This window comes from Bufo bufo, chromosome 7 (genome assembly GCF_905171765.1).
Source record: "Bufo bufo chromosome 7, aBufBuf1.1, whole genome shotgun sequence".
Classification (NCBI taxonomy): domain Eukaryota; kingdom Metazoa; phylum Chordata; class Amphibia; order Anura; family Bufonidae; genus Bufo; species Bufo bufo.
Genome location: NC_053395.1, coordinates 236,212,218 through 236,229,428, shown reverse-complemented (window position 1 = coordinate 236,229,428; position 17,211 = coordinate 236,212,218). Strand labels below are relative to the sequence as shown.

Sequence of the window (17,211 nt, the reverse complement as noted above, 5' to 3'; positions counted from 1 at the left end):
ATAAGGACAGTCTGATTGTGGAGGTGACGCTCAGTCTTTTCCTTGTCATGTACAGTATTATATGTAAGGACAGTCTAATTGTGGAGGTGACGCCCAGTGTTCTCCTTCTCATGTACAGTATTCTAAATGAGTACAGTCTGATGGTGGAGGTGACGCCCAGTGTTCTCCTTGTTATGTACAGTATTCTATATGAGTACAGTTGGATAGTGGAGGTGACGCCCAGTGTTCTCCTTGTTATGTACAGTATTCTATGAGTACAGTCTGGTGGAGGTGACGCCCAGTGTCTCCTTGTTATGTACAGTATTCTATATGAGTACAGTCTGATGGTGGAGGTGACGCCCAGTGTTCTCCTGTTCATGTACAGTATTTTATATTTATGGACCGTCTGGTGGAGGTGACTCCCAGTGTTCTTCTTCTTTTCATGTATAGTTTTATAAGGACAGTCTGGAGGTGACGCCCAGTGTTTCTCCTGTTCATGTACTGTATATATGTAAGGGACAGTTTGTTGGAGATGACGCTCAGTCTTCTAGTCATGTACAGTATTATATGCAAATACAGTCTGATGGTGGTGACGCCCAGTGTTCTTCTTGTCATGGACAGTCTAATGGTGGAGGTGACACCCAGTGTTCTCCTGTTCATGTACAGTATTATATATAAGGACAGTCTGATTGTGGAGGTGACGCCCAGTGTTCTCCTTGTTATGTACAGTATTCTATATGAGTACAGTCTGATGGTGGAGGTGACGCCCAGTGTTCTCCTGTTCATGTACAGTAATTTTATATTTATGGACAGTCTGGTGGAGGTGACTCCCAGTGTTCTTCTCCTTTACATGTATAGTTTTATAAGGACAGTCTGGAGGTGACGCCCAGTGTTCTCCTGTTCATGTACAGTATTATATATAAGGACAGTCTGGTGGAGGTGACGCTCAGTCTTCTAGTCATGTACAGTATTATATGCAAATACAGTCTGATGGTGGTGCTCAGTCTTCTCCTTGTCATGTACAGTATTATATGTAAGGACAGTCTAATGGTGGAGGTGACACCCAGTGTTCTCCTGGTCATGTACAGTATTTATATAAATACAGTCTGGAGGTGACGCTCAGTCTTTTAGTCATCTACAGTATTCTATGCAAATACAGTTGGTGGAGGTGACACCCATGTTCTTCTTGTCATGTACAGTATTATATATATAAGGACAGTCTGGTGGAGGTGACACCCAGTGTTCTCCTGTTCATGTACAGTATTATATATAAATACAGTCTGGAGGTGACGCTCAGTCTTTTAGTTCATCTACAGTATTCTATGCAAATACAGTCTGGTGGAGGTGACACCCAGTGTTCTTCTTGTCATGTACAGTATTATATATATATATAAGGACAGTCTGGTGGAGGTGACACCCAGTGTTCTTCTTGTCATGTACAGTATTATATATATATAAGGACAGTCTGGTGGAGGTGACGCCCAGTGTTCTTCTTGTCATGTACAATATTACATATAAGGACAGTCTGATTGTGGGGGTGACGCGCCAGTCTTCTCCTTGTCATGTACAGTATTATTATATAAGGACATTCTGATTGTGGAGGTGACGCCCAGTGTTCTCCTTGTCATGTACAGTATTTTATATGGGGACAGTCTGATGGTGGAGGTGACGCCCAGTTTCTGTTCATGTAGAGTATTTTATATTTAAGAACAGTCTGATGGTGGAGGTGACGCCCAGTATTCTGTTCATGTAGAGTATTTTATATTTAAGAACAGACTGATGGAGGTGATGCCCAGTGTTCTCCTGTTCATGTTCAGTATTATTATAAGGACGGTCTGATTGTGGAGGTGACGCTCAGTCTTCTTGTCATGTTCAGTATTATATTTAAGGACAGCTAATGGTGGAAGTGACGCCTTGTCTTCTCCTTGTCATGTACAGTATTATATATTAGGACATTCTGATGGTGGAGGTGACCCCCAGTGTTCTTCTACTTGTCATCCTATAGTAATATATATATATAATATATATATATAAGTATGAGGGTGGAGGTGACTCCATTGTTTTCTTGTCATGTTTAGTTTATAAGGCACGTCTGATTGTGGAAGTGACGCTCAGTGTTCTCCTTGTCTTTACAGTATTATATGTAAGGACATTCTCATGGTGGTGACTCCCACTGTTCTCTGGTCATGTACAGTATTTATATGAGTACAGTCCTGATGGTGGAGGTGACACCCAGTGTTTTTCTCTTTGTCATCTACAATATTATATCTAAGGACAGTCTGAGGGTGGAGGTGACACCCAGTGTTCTCCTGTTCATGTACAGTATTATATATAAGGACAGTCTGGTGGAGGTGACGCCCAGTGTTCTCCTGTTCATGTACTGTATTTTATATAAGGACAGTTTGTTGGAGGTGACGCTCAGTCTTCTAGTCATGTACAGTATTATATGCAAATACAGTCTGTGTGGTGTGACGCCCAGTGTTCTTCTTGTCATGTACAGTATTATATGTAAGGACAGTCTGGTGGAGGTGACGCCCATTGTTCTTGTCATGTACTGTATTATTTATAAGGACATTCTGATGGTGGAGATGACGCTCCGGGTTCTCCTTGACATTTACAGAGATTATATATATTTATGAGGCAGCACTCCAAAATTGATGAAAACAAGTGGACGGTTTATTCACCCATCTAGCAGCAACGTTTCAGCTCTGTCATTGGAGCCTTAGTCCAGCTGAATAACATGTGCATGGTGGATACATAAGTAGTGCAAACAATTTCATAATCACAAATCGATAATTAGACGATAAAGTGCAAGTGCGTCAAACGTATAGCAATATTCAAAATCCAATTCATCTGTCATCATGATTATATCTCAAGTAGTTGTGAACATGATCATATAAAGTGCCGATCGTGATCCGTACAGTGAGAAAATCAATAAACATACATGATTGCCAATCAATATATGTAAAGTGTGCACAGTGTATGGCAATCAAAAAATCAGTTAAAACATTAAGAAACCTTGAATGAGTCACGTTGAATCATAGAGACATGGTGGAGTCTGCCGGCGTCCGGAAAAGCGATCAGCGCGTGCGCCGCTCCATGTGCTCTCGCGAGACACGTGATGATGTAAGGGAATATGGGAACCACATTAAAGATGGCGCTATCCAACTTTCCACCAGGCGCATGCTCATGCCCATACAGGCCGCAGGTACCCTGTACAGAATTGCAAAGACACACTCAAAGTGTCCAAAGCTCCGCTTTATAGCAGACAATAAGCTGATCCACAAACGGAGAATCGGCGGGTGAGCACCAGTCTCCGTAGCGGAATGTCCGTATCAGGGGGGCATCACGGCATGTCAAACGCATAGACCCCCCCTGTCCAGACCTGTCAGCATGTCCGCTCCATGTCAAGTCCCACCACAGCGGGGATGGGGATCAGGGAGTCACAATAATGTGATCCCGATTCCCTCCCCCGTTGGGGGGAGTCACGGATAGACTGCATCAGAGCATTACATAGTTATATTATAATATGTGATAAATGGACAAATCCTTCCATCAGGAGTCCATGTCACTCAAGTCCCAATAGGGGCTAGAGAGGCATCGAGTCACAGACAGGGATTGTCACTGTTCATAAATTCCAATGGTGGTGTCCAACAAGAATAATTGTTTTATAGCATATAAGTGGATTGCCTGCATGGTTCCTCCAGTCTTCACCAAAACGTGAACCATTCATGAGAATGAAGTCAAAAATATTGTCCTACAAAAAAGGAAACACAGTTAGACATATAGCACATGTGGTTTTCCCTACAGAGAATACAAGTTAGAGCACATACGTAACTGGGTGACTAAATGACCCTAATTCTACATTTAAACCCTGTGGCTTCAAAGTATCTAACGTATAAATCCAATAGAGTTCTCTTCTTTTCAATAATTTGGTTCTATCACCACCTCGTCTCAAGAGAGGCATTTGTTCCGAAATTCTAAACCGTAGATCCCTTTCAGAATGTTTCGCCTCAGTGAAGACCCATTTTTTGTTTCCTAATGGAATACCTATGTTGGTTGAGTCGAGTTTTAACGTCCCAAGTAGTTTCACCTATATATAGGAGATGACAGGGGCAAGTCAACAAATAAATAACATGGGACGATTCACATGTTAGATATTGTTTAATTTTGATCATTTTGGCCTGAGGCGTGTGAACAAATGAATCGCCCCGTAGCATCAGATTGCAATTTTACACACAGTTATAACATGGAACGCCCCTTGCGGGTGGATCCAAAATGTCTCGCAAGTGGCCCTAGATGAGCCTATATCAGACTTAGCAATCTGTCACCCAAATTGCGACTTCTCCTGTATGAACTTAAAGGCAAAGATTTAAATTCTTCAACATCTCAAAGATTACTTTTCAGTATTCTCCAATGCTTTCTCAAAATAGCTGAAATGTTATCACTGTTAGTACTAAACTCAGAGACAAAGGGACCGCGGCCTTTAGAGCCTATAGTATCACCTAATCCCTCCTAATGGCCTCTTTGCTAAGGGCTTAATTCTGCCTAGATGTTTCTTGGATCAATTTTTTGGGGTATCCACGTGTCCGGAATTTAGACCCCATTTCTTGCAACCTAATATCTACTGAGGTGGGATCTTGCACAATTTTCTTGACTCTGAGCAATTGGCTTAAAGGAAGTGACCTATTCATGGGTCTAGGGTGATGACCTCTCAAAACGTAATAAAAGTGTTTTCTGTCTGTGGGTTTCACATACAAATCAGTGACTAGCCTCTCATTGCGAATGCTGACCTGAATGTCCAAAAACTGTATGGTTTCCTCAGAATGTGTCAACGTTAATTTGGACACTAGGGTCAATGGTATTCAAGAAGAGGTGGAACGCGATGAAGGTCCTTGGCGGCGCCGACCTAAAATCAGGAAATTGTCGTCGATGTACCGCCACCACCCCCAGCACATGGCTGAAGTGGTGGCTCACATAGACGACAGACTCCTTAAGATGTGTCATGTAAAGATTTGCGTAGGTCAGCGCCACATTTGGACCCCATCACGGTCCGCCGCAATTGCAGAAAAAAATCATCTTGAAACCGAAAATAATTGCGAGTGGAGGATAAACCTCAACAAAGCAATTAGGAAACTGTTGACAATCAGTGCTATAGTTGTGTCTTCTTCAAAATTTCTTCAATAACCCGTATTCCCAATTCATGTTCTATGGAAGTGATAAAGCTTACCACATCGATGGAAGCCAATAGCGACCCTCTGGGAATACATAAAATGTCAATCTTAGTCAAGAAATCATTGGTGTCCTCTAATGTAGGATCTAGCTGACATGGCAAAAGGATGCAAAATTTTATCTAAAAAGATAGCCGCTTTGCAAAACAATGAATCCCTACTCAAGACGATTGGACGCCCTGGAGGAAGTCAATGACTTGTGTATCTTTGGTAAAGTATACAGGATAGGTGTAACTGGATTATCACAATATAAAAAGGCAAAAATGTTATCATCAATGATACCCTTATCTTTGGCTCCAATCAATAGCTCTTTCAGCTCTCTCAGTAACACAAACTTGGGATCATTGTAAATCCTTTCGTATACATTAGTATCTGCAAGCTGTAGTCTGATTTCAGCACATAGGGATCTGGTGTTCATGACCACAACCCCCCACCTTTGTCGGCGACTTGATGGTCGAGGGTTGCGGTCCGGAGCGGACATGCTGACAGGTCGGACAGGGGGGGGGGTTCTATGCGTTTGACATGCCGTGATGCCCCCCTGATACGGACATTCCGCTACGGAGACTGGTGCTCACCCGCCGATTCTCCGTTTGTGGATCAGCTTATTGTCTGCTATAACTGCGGAGCTTTGGACACTTTGAGTGTGTCTTTGCAATTCTGTACAGGGTACCTGCCGGCCTGTATGGGCATGAGCATGCGCCCTGGTGGAAAGTTGGACTAGCGGCCATCTTTAATGTGGTTCCCATATTCCCTTACATCATCACGTGTCTCGCGAGAGCACATGGACGGCGCACCCGCTGATCGCTATTTCCGGACGCCGGCAGACTCCACCATGTCTCTATGATTCAACGTGACTCATTTCAAGGTTTCTTAATGTTTTAACTGATTTTTGATTGCCATACACTGTGCACACTTTACATATATTGATTGGCAATCATGTATGTTTATTGATTTTCTCACTGTACGGATCACGATCGCACTTTATATGATCATGTTCACAACTACTTGAGATTCAATCATGATGACAGATGAATTGGATTTTGAATATTGCTATACTTTTGACGCACTTGCACTTTATCGTCTAAATTATCGATTTGTGATTAGGAAATTGTTTGCACTACTTATGTATGCCACCATGCACATGTTATTCAGCTGGACAAAGGCTCCAATGACAGAGCTGAAACGTTGCTGCTAGATGGGTGAATAAACCGTCCACTTGTTTCATCAATTTTGGAGTTGCTGCCTGCCTTTCTTTCTTCTATATGCATTTGGGACCTTGGTCACAGGCCCCCAGGAGGACTTGCACCTGCGTTTATTGTGTGCTGCTTTTTTTTTTCTCTATATATAAAAAATGTGATCTGATCTTCATCTAAGTCACAACAATAGACAATCACAGTCCGGCTTAAACTAATAACACACAAAAGTTAAATTGTTACCATGTTTTTATTGAACACACCATTTAAACATTCACAGTGCCAGTGGAAAAAGTATGTGAACCCCTAGGGCAGGCATGGCCAACCTGTGGCTCTCCAGCTGTTGTAAAACTACAACTCCCAGCATGCCCAGACTGCCTACAGCTAGCAGCCTACAGCAGGGCATGGTGGGAGTTGTAGTTTTACAACAGCTGGAGAGCCACAGGTTGGCCATGCCTGCCCTAGACTAATGACATCTCCAAGAGCTAATTGGAGTGAGGTGTCAGCCAACTGGAGTCCAATCAATGAGATGAGATTGGAGGTGTTGGTTACAGCTGCCCTGCCCTATAAAAAACACACACCAGTTCTGGGTTTGCTGTTCACAAGAAGCATTGCCTGATGTGAATGATGCCTCGCACAAAAGAGCTCTCAGAAGACCTACGATTAAGAATTGTTGACTTGCATAAAGCTGGAAAGGGTTATAAAAGTATCTCCAAAAGCCTTGCTGTTTCATCAGTCCACGGTAAGACATAGTGTCTATAAATGGAGAAAAGTTCAGCACTGCTGCTACTCTACCCTAGGAGTGGCCGTCCTGTAAAGATGACTGCAAGAGCACAGCGCAGACTGCTCAATGAGGTGAAGAAGAAATCCTAGAGTGTCATCCTAAAGACTTACAAAAGTCTCTGGCATATGATAACATCCCTGTTAGCGAATCTACGATACGTAAAACACTAAACAAGAATGGATTTCATGGGAGGATACACCGAGGAAGCCACTGATGTCCAAATAAAAAACATTGCTGCACGTTTACAGTTTGCACAAGAGCACCTGGATGTTCTACAGCAGTACTGGCAAATATTCTGTGGACAGATGAAAACAAAGTTGAGTTGTTTGGAAGAAACACACAACACTATGTGTGGAGAAAGAGGCACAGCCACACCAACATCAAAACCTCATCCCAACTGTGAAGTATGGTGGTGGGGGGGCATCATGGTTTGGGGCTGCTTGCTGCGTCAGGGCCTGACGGATTGCTATCATCGAAGGAAGAATGAATTCCCAAGTTTATCAAGACATTTTGCAGGAGAACTTAAGGCCATCTGTCCACCAGCTGAAGCTCAACAGAAGATGGGTGTTGCAACAGGACAACGACCCAAAGCATAGAAGTAAATCAACAGAATGGCTTAAGCAGAAGAAAATCCGCCTTCTGGAGTGGCCCAGTCAGAGTCCTGACCTCAACCCGATTGAGATGCTGTGGCATGACCTCAAGAAAGTGATTCACACCAGACATCCAAGAATATTGCTGAACTGAAACAGTTCTGTAAAGAGGAATGGTGAAGAATTACTCCTGACCGTTGTGCACATCTGATCTGCAACTACAGGAAACGTTTGGTGGAAGTTATTGCTGCCAAAGGAGGTTCAACCAGTTATTAAATCCAAGGGTTCACAAACTTTTTCCACCTGCACTGTGAATGATTACATGGTTTGTTCAATAAAAAACAAGGTAACATTTAATTCTTTGTGTGTTATTAGTTTTAAGCCGACTGTAATTGTCTATTGTTGTGACTTAGATGAAGATCAGATCACATTTTATGACCAATTTGTGCAGAATCCATATCATTCCAAAGGGTTTCACATACTTTTTCTTGCAACTGTGTGTGTATACAGTCTGGTGGAGGTGACGCCCATTGTTCTCCTGTTCATGTACAGTATTATATGTAAGGACAGTCTGATGGTGGAGGTGATTGTGATGGACTTCCAGTACTCAGGAAGAGTATGTCTGCCTCTGTATTCTTCCTCCCTCAGCAGATATTGCAAACCGCTGATCTGTAGCTCCCAGTTTCCCCAGTCACTGGACGAGCTCAGTGTAGGTGAAACAAAGTCTTCTTTATTAAGCAACTGCACAAACTTATATACAGAAAGTGATCTGATGAGACTGTAATCCCATCACATCCCCCTTCCCCTCCCCAGACATTCTGTCCGCACCACACCACAGGGGTCCACCTGCTAAAATAGCTCCAGACAGCCCTAGCAGGAGCCTGGCCAGAATGTCATTATGTCATTGTCCTGAGTCTTTCGGAGTACAATGGGAGATAATGAAGGGGGGGGGGGGGGGTGCTGACAGTCTTTTGATTAACAAGATCACACAACATAACATAATTACACCCAACACCAATACACAACTCTTCACCATGTCGTCACATAGTTCCCTTAAGTTTAAGGATGGCAGACCCGATGAGACCCTCTACAGGTCCACTTGGGGATGTCCATGTTAGTCACCCTTCCAGTTTTGTTTGGCGAGCGAGTCCATCACCATTCGCTTTGTGTTTCCCATGCCGGTATTAGATTGTGAACGTGAATAGCTGTAGGGACAGGCTACACTGCAACAGCTGTCCATGTGCCCCGGACAAGGGGATCTCCTAGGTCCGTAGTCGCTAGGAAGGAGACTGGCCCTCAGGCTTCTCCAGCAGCCCCAGTGACGGTTCAGTCCGTCACAGTGACACCCTGTGTTCTCCTTGTCATGTACAGTAAAATATATATATATATATATATATATAACAGTCTGATTGTGGAGGTGACGCCCAATGTTCTCCTTATGTCCAGTATTGCATATAAGAACAGTCTGGTGGAGGTGAGGAGAGCGCAGGAGGCAGACGTGTTATATACAGAGAGCGCAGGAGGCAGACGTGTTATATACAGAGAGCGCAGGAGGCAGACGTGTTATATACAGAGAGCGCAGGAGGCAGACGTGTTGTATACAGAGAGCGCAGGAGGCAGACGTGTTGTATACAGAGAGCGCAGGAGGCAGACGTGTTATATACAGAGAGCGCAGGAGCAGACGTGTTGTATACAGAGAGCGCAGGAGGCAGACGTGTTTGTATACAGAGAGCGCAGGAGGCAGACGTGTTGTATACAGAGAGCGCAGGAGGCAGACGTGTTATATACAGAGAGCGCAGGAGGCAGACTTGTTATTTACAGAGAGAGCAGGAGGGCAGACGCGTCGTATTCAGAGAACAGTGTGTGTGTGTAATGATATATATATATAATATATATAATATATATTACACACACACACTGTTCTCTGTATACGACGCGTTTGCCAATTATTCAGTGGGATCCCTTTTCTGCACTGTCAACGGGCCCCCATTAGTCAGTGGGATCCCTTTTCTGCACGGACATCGGGGGCCCCCCATTAGTCTGTGGGATCACTTTTCTGCCCTGGATTCAGGCCCCCCATTAGTCTGTGGGATCCTCAGTGAGGCACAGGCTTATTCTGTATCTGGGTGTAGATGGATTGACCTTTGACCTGTCAGGGCTCCAGATGGCGATAAGAATGGTCGCCAATGCGACTTAAAATTGCAAAATGGCAACAAGACTTTGTAGTCTTGTCGCCATTTCCGCCTAGATCCTCCACTGCTCTGCCTCTTTCACACACGAGTTAAACTGACAGTGGACACAGGGTCCCCTCCTCCTCATTGGTGGCAGTAGCAGCTTCTGATCGGAGCCCCAGCAGTGTAATCCTGGGGCTCCGATTGGTTACCATGGCAGCCAGGACGCTACTGAAGCCGTCCATGGTCAGCTCCCTGCTGCTGTGTGTACTATGCACAGGACAGCAGGTAGAGTGTGAGATCCTATTCACCCTGATAGAGCTCTATCAGACTCTACTGAAGCCCTGGCTGCCATGGTAAGCTCCCTGCTGCTGTGTGTACAGAGCCCAGGACAGCAGGGAGAGTGTGAAGTCCTATTCACCACAATAGAGCTCTATCAGACACTACTGAAGCCCTGGCTGCCATGGTCAGCTCCCTGCTGCTGTGTGTACTATGCACAGGACATCAGGGAGAGTGTGAGGTCCTATTCACCCTGATAGAGCTCTATCAGACTCTACTGAAGCCCTGGCTGCCATGGTAAGCTCCCTGCTGCTGTGTGTACAGAGCCCAGGACAGCAGGGAGAGTGTGAGGTCCTATTCACCCTAATAGATCTCTATCAGACTCTACTGAAGCCCTGGCTGCCATGGTCAGCTCCCTGCTGCTGTGTGTACTATGCACAGGACAGCAGGGAGAGTGTGAGGTCCTATTCACCCTGATAGAGCTCTATCAGACTCTACTGAAGCCCTGGCTGCCATGGTCAGCTCCCTACTGCTGTGTGTACAGAGCCCAGGACAGCAGGGAGAGTGTGAAGTCCTATTCACCCTGATAGAGCTCTATCAGAGTCTACTGAAGCCCTGGCTGCCATGGTCGGCTCCCTACTGCTGTGTGTACTGAGCCCAGGACAGCAGGGAGAGTGTGAGGTCCTATTCACCCTGATAGATCTCTATCAGACACTACTGAAGCCCTGGCTGCCATGGTCAGCTCCCTACTCCTGTGTGTACTATGCCCAGGACAGCAGGGAGAGTGTGAAGTCCTATTCACCCTGATAGAGCTCTATCAGACTCTACTGAAGCCCTGGCTGCCATGGTCAGCTCCCTGCTGCTGTGTGTACAGAGCCCAGGACAGCAGGGAGAGTGTGAGGTCCTATTCACCCTGATAGAGCTCTATCAGATACTACTGAAGCCCTGGCTGCCATGGTCAGCTCCCTGCTGCTGTGTGTACAGAGCCCAGGACAGCAGGGAGAGTGTGAGGTCCTTTTCACCCTGATAGAGCTCTATCAGATACTACTGAAGCCCTGGCTGCCATGGTAAGCTCCCTATTCACCCTGATAGAGCTCTGTTAGGGTGAATAGGACAAGGGATGAAAAGATCCCAGGTTCTAGCCCCTAAAGGGGGAAATAGTTATTAAATGAAAGTTTTAAAAAAAACACCAAAATACTAAAAGTTTAAATCGTCCCCTTTCCCAATTTTACATATAAAATATATAAACAATAAAAAATAAACATATTACATATCTCCATGCCTGAAAAAGTGCTAACTGTTAAAATATAAAAAAATATCGCCGTTACAAAAAAAAAGAAACTTGTAGTTTGCCATTTTCTTTTTTGTCACCTTGTCCCGATAAAAATTAGGATCAGACTGTTCTAATATGGTCTAGACGTTCCATAAAATGCCGAATGCACGCGGCTTTTTTGGTGTTGTGTTTTTTTTTTTTTTGTTTGTTTTTTTTCGTGGTATTGAGTATCGCAATACTTTTTGGGGTTAGGGTTAACACTATCGTGACAACCCTAGGTAAGACATGTATTATTTTTTTTTTTTATTATTATACTGTTATTATATGTATTTTAAATTTGGCGACTAAAAATAAAAATTTGGCGACTAAATTTTTCAGGTTAGGAGCCAATGGCTACTTGATGTTTTTTTTTAGTCTGGTGCACTGCCTGTAGTTTTGAGGATCTTCGTTGGTAGTTTGGAGTCTCGTCTTGTAGCCCACGTGTCTTCTTTTTTTTTGCAGGGTTTTCTCTGCAGATCCAGTGTTACCAGTGTGAGGAGTTCCAGAAGGATGACTGCTCGTCCCCCGAATTCATCGTCAACTGCACCGTCAATGTCCAGGACACCTGTCAGAAAGAGGTGATGGAGAAGACCGAGGGTGAGTGTCCTGGACCAGGGAGTGAGGGGCTGTGGGATGTGGATTCCGAGGCTTCCCCCCTCTGTCTGACCCCCCCACCCCTGTCTGGCTGCTTCCGACCTCCCTTCCCACCCCGTCTGGCCGCCTCATGCTGCCTTTCCATCTCTTCCCCCCCCCCCCCCCGATCTAGCCGCCTCCCACCGCACTGCCCTCATCTTGCCACCTCCCACAGCACTCCCCCATCTGGCTGCTTTTTGCCATACTTCTTCCCCCCGTCTTGGTGCCATGTCCCAACCCCCTTCCCTGTCTGGCTGCCTCCCACTGCACGTCCCCCTTCTTGCCACCTCCCACCGTACTCCCCCTCCACTTTTCTTGCCTCTACGCTTACCCATCTGGCCGCCTTCCACCGAAGTTCTCCCCCGGTCCTTTTCTGGTCATCGCACTCCCCCGTCTGGTCGCCTCCCGCTGAACTCTCCCCCCCTGTCTGGCTGCCTCCCACCGCATTTCATCTCCCTGTCTGGTTGCCTCCCGCCACGCTCCCCTGTCTGGCTGTCTCCCACCAGATGTGCTGACCTATATGGCTCATGTATAAGGCGCCCCCACCCTACGTGCCCAGCTCAGGAGCAGAATTACTGCTGCTTCACTGTGATGAAAGCGCAGATCCTGAGAAGATCTTATAGAAGATGATCCCCGAGCATGAGGCTGCCAGTGATTTACACATCTAAGATGGGGGGCCGCCGCCTGCAGCTGCCAATAAACTGAATGGAAGTGAATAGAGGGTCATTAATGTCTCCCGCTGCAGGTGCTGCGCAGCGGCCGCCATCTTCCCTTATTAATTCAGTGCCTCCTTTGCTGTAAGGCAGATTAACCGGATTAGGGGCTTTAAATAAGGCGAATACGGGATGGAGGGCGGCCGCTCCGCACTCCACTGACTTTAATTCAGCCACTGGGGATTAGGCCTGATGGAAAACCGGAGCCTCTGCTGCTGCCATATAGCTGCCACTTTCCACTCGCTTGCATTTAATCCTAAAATGTAAAATCCAGGTGCAGCTCCATCGATGATTTGGAAGCAAGTGCCGCCCAGCATCTCGTCTTCACCGCGACGGGCGGAGGGTTCTCAGTGGGCGAGCAAATACAGGACTGACTTCGTACCACCCATAGTGGAGCCCCAAATAGTACAGGTAGAGGGCGGTACTGTGCACGGGTAAAGGGTAGTACAGGAGACAGACAGATGTCGGTACGGGTAGAGGGCAGTATGGGGCACAGGCAGAGGGCGGTATGGGGCAGTGGTCGGTATAGGAGAGAGGCAGAGAGTGGCACGGGTATAGGGTGGTACAGGAGAAAGGCAGAGATCGGTACAGGAGACAGGCAGAAGGCAGTATGGGGCCAGGCAGAGGGCAATACAGGGCAGTGGTCGGTATAGGAGAGAGGCAGAGAGCGGCACGGGTAAAGGGTGGTACAGGAGACAGAGAGTGGCAACGGCAGTGGTCAGTAGAGGAGACAGGCAGAGGACGATTGTAACGGATCTCCTGGCACCCTAACTAAGTACCTCCGTTGATGGATGCTCCTAGTGCTTCCCTAGGGCTCCAAGCACTCCGCTCTACACCGTAACCACTGCCAACCCCACAAACCGCCACAGCTTGGTTGGGATCTCGCCATCTTCTACCCACTCCCAGCAATTGTACACCCCCCCCCCCCCTCTGCCCGTGATACAATTACCAAACACAATGGGCTCTGCCTGTGATACAATTACTAAACACAATGGGCTAACAATCACTCACAGGCAGAAAACACACATTTTTCCCCAAAACACCCCAAAGTCCCACATATCCCCATAAATTGTACATCCCTGGATAGCTCTGATCCGGGCGAACAACTTATCCAGAAATCACCCAGATCCGAGCAGGGGTTCCCGAATTCCATGGAAGGCACATTTGACCGACCGCAAGCATGGCTTTCCTGCCCAAAACAGTTCCACAGATTTAGGTTCTGCGGCCGGTCTGTCTTCTCCTTCAAAGTTAGTATATGGGCCATAATCCTGAGGCAAGAGGCTGGCAAGCAGGCCCCTTCAAAACCCAGTGGCAAGATTATTTCCGCCACGGCGATACAGGAGACAGGCAGAGGGTGGTACAGGGCACGGTAGAGGGCGGTTCAGGAGACAGGCAGAAGGTGGTATGGGGCAAAGGCAGCGGGCGGTATGGGGCACGGGCAGTACAGAGCAAAAGCAGAGGGCTGTACATGGTAAAGGGTGCTACGGGGCAGGGGGCAGTACAGGGCATGGGCAGATGGTGGTGTGGGGCATGGGCAGATGGTGGTACACAAGACATGGCAGGGGCAGAGGGCATACAGGAGATGTGACAAGTACAGAGGGTGGTTCTGGGACATCGGCAGATGGTAGTGCAAGAGTTGTGGCCCAGGCAGAGGGCGATATAAGACAGAGTCTTGTGTTGGATCCATGTTGATCAATACGCTTTAGTGGCGTTTGTTAGGTCTGCCGCAGTCTCTGCCCGGGGTTAAATTAATCCGCTTGGGCTCCTTTCACATCTACGGCGGGTTCTCTGCCCGAATTTTCCGGATCCAGCACTGCTGGGTGGAAGTGGGATGCCCGCCTGTCCCATTAGGTAGAACTTCGGTTTGTGTCCGGCCAATTCCTGGCATTCTCTGCCCGAACAGGCAGCCGGATTTCCAGGCCAGAGCGGGTGGTGACCGTGGGAGGGTCATGGTCCTAGGAACTTGGATGCAGCTGGTCAGTGTGGGCTGTATTACACAGTGGGGGTTGTAGTGATGGTACACTGACGACCTCTGTGACCCTCAGGAAATGTCAGGTTTGGGAACTGTACACTTCCAGGGGTCTCAGTGCTCTGACCACAGCATTCCTCTCTGACCCCTGCTAGTGATATCTCTGAGACTGGGGGTAGTAGTCAGATGTTGGGGGTAGTGATCCCCGACCTCTGCTAGTGACAGTACAGACAGGGAAGGGGAAAGTGTTTCTGGATACATCTGGAATGGGGGTAGTATTCAGATGTTGGGAGGTGTGGTGTTGTCTTCTCCTGGATTTCGGTATTTGGAATATCTTTATTCCGCTATCTTCATGTGTGACCTCCCGGGTGCCAGGCCCTGAGCACTAGGTGTTATGTTCAAAGGTCACGGGCGTCAGGCGGCCATGCTGCCAGATTTATCACAGAAGAGCTGCCTTCCAATAATGTTTTAGTCCAAAATCCATAGAAAGCAGTGAGAAGAGAATGAACGCAGAAGGTGTATATAGCTTTTAAGCAGTTGCCTAGCAGCAGAGCATGAGAAAAGACTGATGGCTCGTAGTCTGTATTTCCATCTTTTAGGAACTTCAGTTTTTGACTCCGCTGCTTCTGTGAACTGTACATTTGGGGATGATCAGCTTTATCCTTTGCGGGGAAGCGTTCAGCAGAATCCTTCACCCAAAGATCTCTCTGCTAAACCCAGACACGTCTAATCCTGTTGCCGCCGGGAGAGGATGCACAAGTCTTCTGCTGAGGAAATGCTGGCTTTTACGGTGAATGTCTGTCATGATTGGTGTGAAGATTACATCAGGACAACTGATTCTGCAGCTACTCCATAGGACCACGTGTGCAGGCGGCAGCGCCCCCGAAACCCAGAGGGTTCAACCTAAGAGACAGGAAAATGCAGAAGGCCTCTAGAGAGTCTCGTCTTGTCACCCTTTATCTTCATGTGCAGTGAGGTGAATAATTCAATTGTGGGGGTCATCAGTTCACACGTGATGGTGGAGGGGCTCGTCGGTTCACGCACGGTTTCATTGGGGGGGGGGGGTGGCGGCGGCTCGTCGGTTCACGTGCGGTGTAGTGTCCAGTTCCTGTGCGTTAGGGTTGTGCAGAAGACACATATTGGCACAGTAAATAATGAGTCCGCTCTGAGACAGTGTAAAGATGAATAGAAGTGAACGTGTCCCCAGGTCTGCCAGTAGCAGGTATCATGTGGCCTTGAGACAATGTCCTTGGTTCCTCTGCAGCTTTTCAGCACATTACGCTGATTATTAGACAATTATGAGGAGGTTCTCTTGGCTCATTGAGGCTGCGAGATCTAGAATATCAATAGTTCATTTCACAGATGATGGTTTCTCTGATCAGCCAGTAATTGGTTCTTCTTGTTTTCCAGGGATATTGTATCGTAAGTCATGTGCTTCGTCAGCCGCCTGTCTCATTGCCTCTGCTGGATACCAGTCTTTCTGCACCCCGGGCAAAGTCAATTCAGTTTGTATCAGCTGCTGTGACACCTCTCTGTGCAATGGTCCCCGGGCGAAGAAGAATAGGAATTCGGCTGGTGCTCAGTGTTGGTGGACTCTGATGTGGCTCCTCTCACTGCTCCTGCTAGCAGAGCAGCTGTAGCTGGTTGTAGCTCAGGACTGGTCCTTGCCCGGACCTCCCGGTCTGGACATACATTCTTGTTGGTTTGTTTCCAAAGCAAATTCAGCAGCTCACCAAAAATCTATTTTCTTATACTTTGATTGGGGTTTTGTCGTCTTCAGTTGTTCTTTTAAATTGCACTTAAACGTCGAGGTATAAGCGGATGTACAGCAGCTTCTTTACATGTCCCCTGGAGGGTCCCTCTGCCACTGGTCATGTGTAGACAGCCCATTATTAGGTCTGGGGTCTTACATATTACAATTCAGAAGAGGAAACAAAGAGCTAGTCTGCCAGAAACCCGCATCATCCCCTTGCTCTCAACATCATCACCGATCTTCCTATTCCTCTCACTTACCTTGTGCCCTGTGTTCAAGCAGAAAATGGAGATGAAGCCTTTGTACATTCCTGGTACATCTCAGATCTATCAGCTATCTGATGTCTATCGACATAGTCGACTCCCATTATTCTGAGCAGCAGCTACTGAGTAACCTCTGGATGCAGCACAGACAGCAGCTAGACAGGCTAGGGGTGACTCAATAAGGTTCTTACCCTAACAGGGGTCCCACAGCTGCTGGACAGTGTGTGGGGGGAGGATCCATAGACTGAACATGACCATCGAGGTTGTCCCACAGATGCAAGAGGGGGAGGAGCTATAGAGTGAACATGACCATAAAGGTGGTTCCACAGCTGCTGGAGTTG

General features: G+C 47.0%; 1 protein-coding gene across 1 annotated transcript in view; it reads left to right on the top strand.

Moving 5' to 3' along the window:
- Positions 1-16,613, top strand: part of LYPD1 (LY6/PLAUR domain containing 1) — a 43,544-nt gene extending 26,931 nt beyond the window's left edge. Inside the window, exons 2-3 of the mRNA XM_040439953.1 lie at positions 12,002-12,136; positions 16,265-16,613. Coding sequence (XP_040295887.1) covers positions 12,002-12,136; positions 16,265-16,494 — 365 coding nt within the window. The 3' untranslated portion in view covers positions 16,495-16,613. The remainder of the gene's footprint in view (positions 1-12,001; positions 12,137-16,264) is intronic.
- Positions 16,614-17,211: the final 598 nt, after the last annotated feature.